Source organism: Calypte anna, chromosome 27, assembly GCF_003957555.1.
Source record: "Calypte anna isolate BGI_N300 chromosome 27, bCalAnn1_v1.p, whole genome shotgun sequence".
Classification (NCBI taxonomy): Eukaryota; Metazoa; Chordata; class Aves; order Apodiformes; family Trochilidae; genus Calypte; species Calypte anna.
The window spans coordinates 697,338-709,305 of record NC_044272.1 but is presented as its reverse complement, the minus strand read 5'-3'; the positions used below and the strand labels follow the sequence as shown (position 1 = coordinate 709,305).

The 11,968-nt window shown below is 63.7% G+C and overlaps 1 protein-coding gene across 1 annotated transcript; it reads left to right on the top strand.

The window, feature by feature from the left end:
* The first annotated feature begins 503 nt into the window (after window positions 1–503).
* GPR179 (G protein-coupled receptor 179) lies at window positions 504–11,059 on the top strand. Its single transcript, XM_030465719.1, is given in 13 exon segments — window positions 504–1,348; window positions 2,083–2,191; window positions 2,973–3,056; window positions 3,206–3,445; window positions 3,622–3,690; window positions 4,108–4,217; window positions 4,301–4,539; window positions 4,793–4,931; window positions 5,091–5,196; window positions 5,304–5,450; window positions 5,785–7,947; window positions 8,389–9,659; window positions 9,763–11,059. Coding segments are annotated over 13 exon segments (6,819 nt in total).
* Window positions 11,060–11,968: the final 909 nt, after the last annotated feature.

The following is an 11,968-nucleotide window of genomic DNA, read 5'->3' as shown; positions in this document are numbered from 1 at the left end:
CCCCCCATTTTCATCCCCCGGCTGCACGGGGGGGGGGGTCGGGCACTGCGGGGTTGAAGCCCGGGACCATCTGGGGAACCAGGGGGAGAAATCCCCCCCCCGAACCCCCGCGAGGGGACCGAGGGAGGGAGATGCCGGGAGGAAAATTCCCGTTCCCGTTGCCATGGCTTCCCCTCAGGATGCGATTGCATCACGGACACCCCGGGGGGGTCGGGGTGAGGGGGTCCCCGGGGGACTCGTGGCGGGGGGCAGCCGGGCAGAGCTGGCGGCCCCGGGGGCGGGGGCGAGCGGTGGGGGCTCCGGGGGGGGCAGTGCCAGCAGCTGAACACGTTTGGGAGACGGTGACGTCTGCTCCGGAGGGAGGGAAACAGGAGACACAGAGACGGTTCGGTCCGGTCCGGCCCGGAGGAGCGGAGCGGGCTCAGGGGACCCTGCCCGCCATGTCCCCCCCGGGCCGCCCCCCGGGGCCGCAGGGGTCCGGGGGGCTCCGCTGACCCCCGGCCATGGGGGGGCCGGAGCGGTGGTCGCTGCTCTGGCTCTTGCAGACGGCGCTGATCCGCGGCATCGTCCTGACGGGGGGGCAGAGCCCCCAGGAGGGACCCCCTGAGCTGGGGGGGTGGTCCCCGACCCCCTCATCCTCCTGGGCGCCCACAGCAGAGCCGGGAGCTCCGGGGGACCCCGAGGGCTCGGCGGCGGCTTTGGCTTTTCTGCAGACGGGGGATGCGCGGCAGCTGGCGAGGGCGAACTGCAGCCGGGGGGTGCCCGCGGGAGCCCCCGGCCCCGGTCCCCCCCCGGGGCTCCGGGCCACCCTGCGTGCCGCCCCCGAAGCCCTGTCCCAGGCCGCCAATTTCCTCAACATGCTCTTCCAGACCAACGACATCCGCGAGGCCAGCGTGGCCGAGGACGTGGAGTGGTACCAGGCGCTGGTCCGCAGCCTGGTGGAGGGGCACCCGTGGGTGCGCCGGGCGGTGCTGGCCCTCGACGCCCACCCGCTGGCCCCCAAGCCCCGGCTGATGCTCCAGGCCACCAAAGGGGACGGGGAGATCCTCCTGCAGGACGTCTCCACCTCCGCCCCCAGCTTGGGCAACCTCAGCTGGGACAACGAGTGGTTCAACGCCCCCAAATCCCAGCGGAACCCCCCCCTCCGCAAGCGCCTGCTCAGCAACGACCTGCGCACCATGGAGACCCCCAAGTGGCAGCGGGGGGACAGCTACGTGGGGGACTCGGGACACGTGCGGTGGTCCCCGCCGTTCCTCGAGTGTCGGGAGGGGAGGTTCCTGCCCGCCTGGGCTGTCACCCTCTCCTCTGCTTTCTACGGGCTCAAGCCGGACCTCAGCCCCGAGTTTAAGTAAGTGGGAGGGGTCGTGAGGGGGTTCCGAGGGACTGAGGGGAGGGGAGCGGGTGTCTAAGGGTGCTGGGGCATCACCCCGGGGTGCAGGGGGGGTGCCAGCCCCCCTGCCTGCATCCCCCATCTGTGTGCGTGGGCATTTGCACGTCCACAGGGACAGAGATGTCCCCGTCCCCCCTCGGTTGTGTCCCCCCCCATCCCATCTTTGGCTGCCACCCCCCTGCCTTAGCCCCCCTGGGAGCTGGGCTGGGGTCTCCCTCCTGGTGCTGGAGGTGTCCCCGGGTTGGTGGGTCCTGGGTGCACCCCCTGAGCCACAGCAGGGGTGGAGGGGACAGCTGGGGTTGGTCCTGGAGAGGTGACATGGCCTTCTTTCCAAGGGACAGCCCGTGTCCTCCTGGGAGCACCCAGGGGAGAGGGTCAGTCCTGCAGGACGAGGGACAGGGACACCCCAGGAGCTGCCCTTTCCCCGGGGGCTGCATTAACCCCCACCTTGGGAGGCAGAATCCACACTCAGGAGCAGCTGCCCCAGCTCCAGCCTCCCCCGGCCACAGCCCTGAGGGGGGGACAGCCCTGACAGGGGGTCTGGGGACATTGGTGACACTTGGCATTGTCCCACCAGTCCACTCACCAGCTCCCCCATGGGTCCTCTCCTACATGGGACACGGTGACACGGGGTGGGGGACACAGGGTGGTCACGGGGAGCCCCCCAGGGCTGACCCCCTCCCTCTGCACAGGGGTGTCCTGCGGGTGGACATCGACCTGCAGGATGTGACCATTGATCAGTGTGCCAGCGGCCCGGGCTGGTTCACCAACACACACCTCTGTGACCTCAACAGCACCCAGGTACCAGCCACCAGCACCCTGCACCCCACACACAACCCTCCCTGTCCCCCCATCCGGGCTGTCCCTGTGTCTGTCCCTGTGTCTGTCTCTGTCTCTGTCCCTCTCTCCGGGCTCAGCTTTATCCTTTCCTGCCTGATCCATCTGCTTGGTTCAGCTGCTCCGGGTGCCACAGCCCAGGGGTTTATTGTGCAAATCTTCCTTCCCCAAGGCCAGCAGCAGCGGGTGACCCAGCTGTGGGTGACAGCTCTGGGGGACAGTGGGACAATCATCCCAAACATCCCCTCCCGTGGTGCCCACCCGGAGTCTGTTCCCCAATCAGCACCATCCCATCCCAAACCCCCCAGCCCCCCAGCTCAGTGCCCACCCCAGAGGCAAAAAAAAAAAATTATCCCCAAGTGGGAAAGGCGTCACCAGCTTCACTTTCCTGCCGGCCATGCCCTGGGGAGGGCTCCAGGAAACAACAATACCCAGAGGAGCTGCCAGCCCGGCCCACTCGGGGCAGGATTTGGCCAAGGGGGGATTAGGGCAGCAGTGCCCTGCCCGTTGCTGCCGTCAGGGTTGGCAGGATTAGTGCCTGCTGGTGCATTAAGTGTCCATTTAGGGTTTAGGGAGGGATTTGAGGGGCCAAGCTTCGGCTTTTAATTCCTCAATGTTTAACCACTGATTCCTCCAGGGGGTGGGGGGAGGATGGGATGGGGGTCAGGCACTTCGGGGGGCCGGGGTGGGGGGGATGTGGGGATGTGGGGAGCAGGACAGGCTGTGCTCAGCCTCTCTCCTTCAGTGTGTCCCCCAGGAGAGCTCTGGCTTTGTCCTTGGGAAGTACCTGTGTCGCTGCAAACCGGGATTTTACGGGGCTGGCGGAGTGGCCAGTGGTGCCCGGGCAGGTGGGTGCCATGCCCAGCCCCAAGGGTCCCCCATCCACCCCTTGGCAGATGGCTACAGCAGTGGGGACAGTGGCTGGGGGGGGTGGGGGACACACTTTGGGAAGCCCTATTGTGGGAAAGTGTCAGCAAGGCAGGGATGAGGTGACCTCACCTGGCTGTGGCTCTGTCCCCAGGTGTGGTGGGGGCGGATGGGGGGTCCCGGCTGGCGTGCTGGCCCTGCCACCAGGGCTGTGCCACCTGCGAGGATGACAAACCCTGCCTGATCCAGGAGGATGGGGTGCTGCGGGCAGCTGTCCTCTCCTGCCAGGCCAGCTGCATGCTGGCTGTCTTCCTCAGCATGCTCATCTCCTACCACTTCCGACGGAGCAAGGCAAGATGTCCCCGGGTCCCCCCTGCCTCCCCGGAAACCTCCCAGCCTTGGGAGACTCTCGGAGGGGAGGTCCTAGCAGTGGGCAGGATGTCACAGCCCCAAAAGATCCCTTGGGATGGCTCCAGCCCCTCCGGGCACCCACTCCCGGCTGCACCCTCACGCCTCTGTCCCTGCAGAGGATCCGGTCGTCGGGAGTCATCCTCCTGGAGACGATCCTCTTCGGATCCCTCCTTCTCTACTTCCCGGTGAGTATTCAGCCATCCCCAAACCTCTGGGCTGGGGGTTCAGAGGGTTTCCAGCCGGGCCCGTTGTCTCCCGGGTGAGGACACCCGAGCTGGCCCCGAGCAGTGCCCGGGCACAACTCCACCTAATTGTTAGTTTTGCTGGCACAGCCCCCGGTGGCTGCGCTGAAAACCTTCTTGGGAAAACCAAATCCCTTTCTCTCGCTAGCTGCGGGAGTTAATCCCTGCCCAAATCCCCTCTCCCGCCCGCAAGAGCCGCAAGGGATGCTGCGGAGCCAAGGGGGAAGGGTAGCGAAGGGGTTGGCCCAAAAAATGGGTCGTTTCTGAGTCTCCAGCGTTTGCTGCCCCCCCCTGGCAGGCAGGATCAGGACCCGTGCTGCCCCCAGAACCTCCTCCCCTGCCTCTCTCCCACCACCCCAGGTTTTCATCCTGTACTTCAAGCCGAGCATCTTCCGCTGCATCGTCCTGCGCTGGGTGCGCATGCTCGGCTTCGCCATCGTCTACGGCACCATCACCCTCAAGCTCTACAGGTAGCTGGGGTGGGGAAGGGGGGGTGCTTGGGGCCCTCCCCCAGCAGGGAGGGGCTGGGTGCTCACCCCTCCACGCCACGCAGGGTGCTGAAGGTGTTCCTGTCCCGCACGGCCCGGCGGGTGCCCTATGTGTCGAGCGGGCGGGTGCTGAAGATGTTGGGGCTGATCCTGGTCCTGGTGCTGTGGTTCCTGGCGGCCTGGACCATCGGGATGCTGGAGAACATCGAGAAGAACATCCCACTGGTGATCCGCACCCAGACTGCCCGTGGCCTCCACTTCTACATCTGTGGCCATGACCGCTGGGACTACATGATGGTGATCGGTGAGGCCACCCCCTCCCCGGGGTCCCACGAGTCCCCACAGCCCCAGGACCCCATCCTAGAAACGTGGGGTTCTCATTTCCTTGTCCCTGTAACCCGCTGGGAGCCTGCAGACAGGACCCAGGCACCCTGAGCAGCACCCACCCTGCAGCTCATCACCCACACAGCTCAGCACCCATTGGTACCACCCAGGAAAACCCCCCCAGCAGGTGATGGGTCCGGGTGCTCAGCACCATCCCCCGCTCTCTCCCGCAGCCGAAATGCTCTTCCTGCTCTGGGGCAGCTTCTTGTGCTACGCCACGCGTGCCGTGCCCTCCGCCTTCCACGAGCCCCGCTACATGGGCATCGCTCTGCACAACGAGCTCATGATCTCCTCCGCCTTCCACGTGGCCAGGTAGGACACGGGGACGAGATTCCCATCCCTGGAGATGTGCAGGAACTGGAGGAAACCCCCTGAAGCCGGCGGGTCCCCGGCAGGGTGGGAGCTGCAGGGTCTGGCGGTGGGGAGGGGGCTGCAGGAGGGTCCCGGCGCTGCCCTCCTTGCCCCCTCCAGGTTCATCATGGTCCCCTCGCTGCACCCCGACTGGACCCTGCTCCTCTTCTTCGCCCACACCCACAGCACCATCACCATGACCCTGGTGCTGCTCTTCATCCCCAAGGTACAGCTCGGATCGGGGGGGTTTTGGGGAGCTGCGTTTTGGGGATGACCCCTCGGCCACCTCCTCCCCTTCACATCCTCCCCTTTTCCCCCTCCCCAAACAAAAAGTTCCTGCACGCCGGGTCGCCGCTGCGGGAGGAGATCGCGGCCGAGGTGTATGAGGATGAGGTGGACATGAGGCGCTCGGGCTCCTGCCTCACCGGCAGCATCGCCTCGGCCTGGAGCGAGCGCAGTCTCGACCCCGATGACATTCGGGTGGGTGGCACACTCAGGACCTTCTTTTGAGGCTAGCTATACAGCCCCGCCCGCAGTAAGAGGTGCCTTTCGCGATCTTTCTCCTGATGCAAAGCAGGGGTTGGGTTGGGGTTTTGGGGTTTTGTTTTTTGTTTTGTTTTGTTTGTTGTTGGGGTTTTTTTGGGGGTGGGCGAGGGAGGAGGGAGGGTGCGGCGTGACCCGTGGGCAAATCCGCCGCGTCCCCTGGGTGGGAGGGTCTGGGCGGGGGCTTGGGGACACGGGGACGGGCTGGCCCCGCCACAGCCCCCGTTGTACGCGCTCTCCTCTTTCCTCCCCCCATCTCTCCGCCGCGCAGGAGGAGCTGAAGAAGCTCTACAGGCAGCTGGAGGCGCTGAGGACACGGAGGATGGCAGCCAACAACCCCCACCTCCCCAAAAAGCGCAGCCCCCGCCGCAGCCTCGCCCGCTCCACCCTGCGCCGAAGCAGCGGTGGGGAGCGGGGGGTGGGCACCCCGGCACGCCGCAGCTCCTCGGCCAGGAGGGTCCCCAACGCCACCCTGAGCAAGTCCCGCAGCACCGAGGGACCCCCCCGGGGGTCCCGGGGTGGCCCCCCCAGCCCCGCGTCCCCCGTGCCGGGGAGGAAGATGATGGTGAGGATGGCCTCGGAGCAATCCGACAGCGAGTCCCTGGATGCTGCCCCCCTCATCTGCAAGTCGGCCAGTGCCCAAAACCTGCTGGGGCCCGGGCAGCCCCCCCAGCCCCACGCAGCCCCCTTGCAGAAGTCTCTGAGTGTCGTGGCTGGGGCCCGGGAGGAGGCTCTGCTCGCTGCCAGCCGAGCTGGGTGGCAGGAGCAGCACAGCACCCAGCACCCAGCCACCCCCTCCTTGGGGCACCCCAGGGGCCAGGGACCCTCTGAGCAAGCCAGGACACCCCAAAGCCCCCATGAAGCTGATGCCATCCCACCAGCCGGCTCCATCCCTGCTGAGGGGAGTCCCCAGGAGGACACGTCCCCCCTGGGGGATGGCAAGGTGCAGAAAAACGTCACCCACGGACCCATCAAGAGCGTCAGCGTCGACAGCTCCCACCTGCCGGGGCGGGTGCGGGTGGCAGTGAAGAGGACCCCCCCACCACCACCCATCCGCTGCCAGAGCCTGGGCCACCGTGCCACAGCAGCTGGGGACAGCCCGGAGCCACCCCTGGACCTCCCAGCAGAGGATGGAAAGCTGGAGGGGACCGTGGGGGGAGATCCAGGACAGGAGCCCCCGCCGGGGAGGAAGGGCAGGCTGCTGCCCACCCCCTCCATCCCAGCACACGTCTGTCCCTGGGAGCTGATCCAGGATGACATTCTGAGTCGGAAGCAAAAATCCACTGAAGCAGCAGAACCGGGGTCCCCCGGTGACACAGAGGTCACCCCCACAAGCCTGAAGCCACCCCCCCAACCCACCTCCCTCCGGGGTCTGGGACTCGCCCTCAAAGCCTTCAACCGTTCCAGGGGGAAAAGCATCCTGAGGGGGAAGAGAGAGGGTGAGGGGAGCCTGGGGAAGAGGGAGCAGGAGGGGGGCAGCAGGAGGGAGAGGTCCAGCCTGGTGGGGACATCGGGAGTGTCCCTCGGGGGGATCGGCCAAGGCTCAGCCACCAAAAGCCCTGAGTGGAGCAGGCAGAGGCCGGGCAGTGAGCCCACCACCCACCCGGGACAGGGGGACACGGGGCCCTGCCAGCACAACAACAATGCTGGCACCAGTGGGGAAGCTGCAGGCTGGGGGGACAGCGGGGCAGAAGGAGAGGGGGACAGGACAGCCCCAGGGACAGAGGGACTGGCAGAGAAACCCAGCAGTCCCCTGGAGGTTGGGGATGCATCCTCAGGGGGCAATGAGATCCCACCCAGTGGTAGCCACCAAGAAGGAGCTGGAGGTCCCTGTGACAGCCCAGCAGTGGCCAGCAGTGGGAAAGCAGAGGTGTGGCCCCAGCAAAGGGATGTGGCTGCTGTGGGGGAGGTGGGGAAGGATGCTCCTGTGGCCACCATGGAGGACAGGGTGGCTGATGGGCTCAAGGGGGACAGGAGCTCCATCCCTCCTCCTCCTCCTCCTCCAGACCCTGCAGTGGTGGAGCAGCCACACAGAGAACCCACCACGGGCAGCTCCCACCCACCCACTGCTGGGGTACAGAGAGTGGGTGCTGAGGAACTGGGGGCTGAGGTTTGTCCCCAAGGAGCCTCCATCAGCCCAGCAGGGAAAGGAGCCTTGCTGCGCCAGGAGGCCGTCGCTTCCCGGGAGGACACTTGGGTCCCAGGAAGTCAGGAGAGCCCGGAAAAAGTGCTGGAAAAGAGCAAGAGCCAACCTGAGCCCCTGGGTCCTGGGGGGAGCTGGGGTGCTGGGATGGTCCCCCCAAGGAGCTGCAGCCTGGAGATGGCCCTGGGGAAGGGGGGCAGTAAGGGGGAACCCCTCGACTCCCAAGAAAAGCTGGGTGTGGAAAAACCTCCAGGAAACCCCCCAGAGCTGCCAAAAGGGGCTGTGGGGAAAGTGAGCAGCATGGAGGGCAGGAGGGATGAGGTTTGTCCGTGGGAGAGCAGGGAAGGGGAAAGGAAAATGAGAGCAGAAATCTGTCCCTGGGATGTGGAGGGGGCTCAGGCAGAGGAAGAGAAGCAGGAAGGAGGAAGGAGGCAGCTGGAGAAGAGAACCCTCCCAAAATCAGGGGGGGCTGTGGGAGAGCAGGAGAGCAGGAGCAGCCTGCAAGCACCCAGACCCCCACCCAAACCTGCTCCCAAAAGCTCTGAGCTGCCAGAAGTGACCTCGAGGAGCCCAACAAGCACTCGGGCCTCAGTTTGTCCCTGGGAAGGAGCAGGAGCTGACAGTGATGCAGCAGCAGAGGTTTGCCCTTGGGAAAGGGGAACAGCTTCATCAGATGCAGCAAAAATGGGTGATGGGGAAATTCCCCCAGTGAAAAATGGGATTTCCCTGCAGAGAGCAGCCCCGAGGGCCAGGGCAGGGACAAGGGATGGGGAAAGTGGCCAGAAAGGACCCCCCAGCAGTGGGCTCATGGCAAAACCCCCATCTCTGCCCACAACATCCTGGAAACAAGGAGGAACCACTGAGAGCAGGAAAGCTGATGTCTGCCCGTGGGAAGTGGAGGATGAGCCGGTTCCTAAATCAGAGATCTGCCCCTGGGAAGAGCCCACAGCTCCATCAGGGAAAGAGAGACCCAGTCAGGACACCCCTGGGGCTTCCAAAGGGGAAAGCAAAGCAAGGTCTGGAGGACTTGAAGACATCAAAGCAAAGCTGGCAGAGCACAGGGACACTGGGACATCTCCAAAGCTCAGTAGGAAAAGCCTGGAACGCTCCAAAGCAAAGCCCAAGAAATCCCTGACTGTGGAGAGCATAAAGGAGGAAATCTGTCCCTGGGAGAGCCTGGACACGGAGCAGCCCCCAGAACAACCCCGAGCCAGGGGCCCAGAGCTGCCCAAATCCCCTTCCAGGAAATCCCAGAGTGTGGAGAGCCTGAAGGCTGAGGTCTGTCCTTGGGAGGTTCCAGAGCCTGAACCCACTGATAAAGCTGAAATCTGTCCCTGGGAAGTGGCTGCTCCTCCATCAGGTAAAGAAAAACCAGGGCAGGACAAAGATGCTCTGTCCACGGTGAGCAGAAACCTTTCAGCAACTCAAGCAAAAGCAGAGCGTGAGTCCATCTGTCCCTGGGAGAGCCTGGACACGGAGCAGCCCCCAGCAAAGCTCAGCACTGGGAGCCCAAAGCTTCCCAAATCCCCTTCCAAGAAATCCCAGAGTGTGGAGAGCCTGAAGGCTGAAGTCTGTCCTTGGGAGGTTCCAGAGGCTGAAACCCCTGCTAAGGCTGAAATCTGTCCCTGGGAGGTGGCTGCTCCTCCATCAGGTAAAGAAAAACCAAAGCAGGACAAAGATGCTCTGTCCACAGTGAGCAGAAGCCCTTCAGCAGGTCCAGGTCTCCTGAAAGAGACCCGAGACATCAGGACTGCAAAGAAGGAGAAAGCCAGCAGTGACTCTGAGTCCATCTGTCCCTGGGAGAGCAGGGACACAGAGGGAACCTCCCCGGGGTACAGCACAAGGAGCACAGAGCTGCTGAAAGCCAGCTCCAAGAAATCAGAGAGCACGGGGAGCATGAAGGAGGAAATCTGTCCCTGGGAGAGCCTGGGCATGGGACAGCCCCAGAAGAACCTCAGCCAGGAGCCCAGAGCTGCCCAAAACCCCTTCCAGGAAATCCCAGAGTGTGGAGAGCCTGAAGGCTGAGGTCTGTCCTTGGAAGTTCCAGAGTCTGAAGCCCCTGCTAAGGCTGAAATCTGTCCTGGGAGGTGGCTGCAGCTCCTTCTGATCAACCAAAGGGAGTCCTGGGGGGTCTCCAAGGGGGACAAGCAACATCCCACCCCAGGCAGTGTTAGGAAGCAAAATGAGATCCCTGGGGAAGGGCAGTGGTGAGCGGGAGGCTGTCTGTCCTTGGGAGAGCACGGAGCAGCCCCCAGAACAACCCCGAGCCAGGGGCCCAGAGCTGCCCAAATCCCCTTCCAGGAAATCCCAGAGTGTGGAGAGCCTGAAGGCTGAGGTCTGTCCTTGGGAAGTTCCAGAGGCTGAAACCACTGATAAAGCTGAAATCTGTCCCTGGGAGGTGGCTGCTCCTCCATCAGGCAAAGAAAAACCAAGGCAGGACAAAGATGCTCTGTCCAAGGTGAGCAGAAACCTTTCAGCAACTCCAGGATTCCACAAAGAAATTGCAGAGAGCACAACTGCAAAGAAGGAGACAGCAAAAGCAGAGCGTGAGTCCATCTGTCCCTGGGAGAGCCTGGACACGGAGCAGCCCCCAGCAAAGCTCAGCACTGGGAGCCCAAAGCTTCCCAAATCCCCTTCCAAGAAATCCCAGAGTGTGGAGAGCCTGAAGGCTGAGATCTGTCCTTGGGAAGTTCCGGAGGCTGAAGCCCCTGCTAAGGCTGAAATCTGTCCCTGGGAGGTGGCTGCAGCTCCGCAGGAGGAAGGAGCAGCCCCGGGCCAGGTGAATCTCCCACCAAAACAAGAAGTGGGTGCCCCCAGATCAGAGGAGAAGGGGAGCAGCGAGCGTGAGGCCATCTGTCCCTGGGAGAGCCTGGGAACGGAGGAGCCTTCCCTGAAAACCGCAGCGGGGACAGAGCCATCCCAGAAATCCGGGAGTTCGGAGGGCAGGAATGATGCCGTGTGCCCTTGGGAAGCAGCTGAGCCCAGCAGCTCGGGGAAGGAGAATTCCAGAGCCCCCCCGGGGATGGGAAGGTCCAAGCTGGTGGCCGTGTCTGCGATTGCTCTGCTGAAGAAACCCAAGGGCAGGTCCGGGGACAAAGTGGAGCACAAAGCCCTGCACCGAACCGGCCCGGGCATCCAACCCCCCCGGGGCTCCAGGGACCTTCCCGGAACCATCCCGGGCACCAGCGGGGCTGAGGTTTGTCCTTGGGAAGCAGGAGAGGAGCCCCCATCCCCTGATAAGAGCAGCACAGAGCCCAGGAAAGCCTCCGAGGTTTGTCCCTGGGAGGAGGAGAGCCCAGAACCCACCCTGGGTGGAGAGAGCGGGGCCAGCAGGAGCTCTGGGGATGGGGACAAGGATGGGAGGGAACCCAAACCCGAGGTCTGTCCCTGGGACCACCAGTAGGTCCTTATCACATGAGCTGAAGGCTGCTGCCTGCCTGCACAGCCAGGACAGGGACACAAGTGTCCACCAAAGCCAAAGCCACCACCACGCTCCCCGTGAGCTCCAGGGGTGGTTCTGCCCCTGTGCTCAGCTCTGGGGAGGCCACAGCTTGAGTCCTGTGTCCAGTTCTGGGCCCCTCAGCCCCTCAGGAAGGAGCTTGAGGTGCTGGAGCAGGTCCAGAGAAGAGCAAGTAGGCTGTGAAGGGATCCAGCAGAATTGCTGTGAGAAGGGCTGAGGGAGCTGGGGGTGTTGAGGCTGGAGAAGAGGAGGCTCAGGGGAGACCTCATCACTCTCTGCAACTCCCTGAAAGGAGGTTGGAGCCAGGGGGGCGTTGGGCTCTTTTCCCAGGCAACTCTCAGCAAGACAAGAGGGCAGGGTCTCAAGTTGTGCCAGGGGAGGTTTAGGTTGGAGATGAGAAAGAATTTCTTTCTGGAGAGGGTGATCAGGCATTGGAATGGGCTGCCCAGGGAAGGAGTGGATTCTCCGTGTCTGGAGAGATTTAAAAGAGGAAAGTTTTCCACCCTGAGCCAAGTGAAGCTTGGGGGGGGGATGGAAAATCAGACCAGGGGGAGGAGAGGAGCTTCCCAGGGCTTCTGCAGATCTCCCCAGCACTGCTGTCACCTCCATTCCAATCCAGGGGGGGTTTGTGAGCCCTGCAGGTTCTGAAGCTGGGGATGAAGAGCTGCTGTCCCCAGCCAGCCCCACGACACCTTTCATTTCCTTGACACAAAGCCATTTATTTTTCAATGTCCTCTGAAGTCACCAAGCCAGCTGCAGGACTGCCACACATGCCAAGCAAACCTTTCTGCTCTGTTTTGGTGATGCTTCAACACTGTCCTCTTCTGTTCCATCACTCGACCTGGGGGGGAC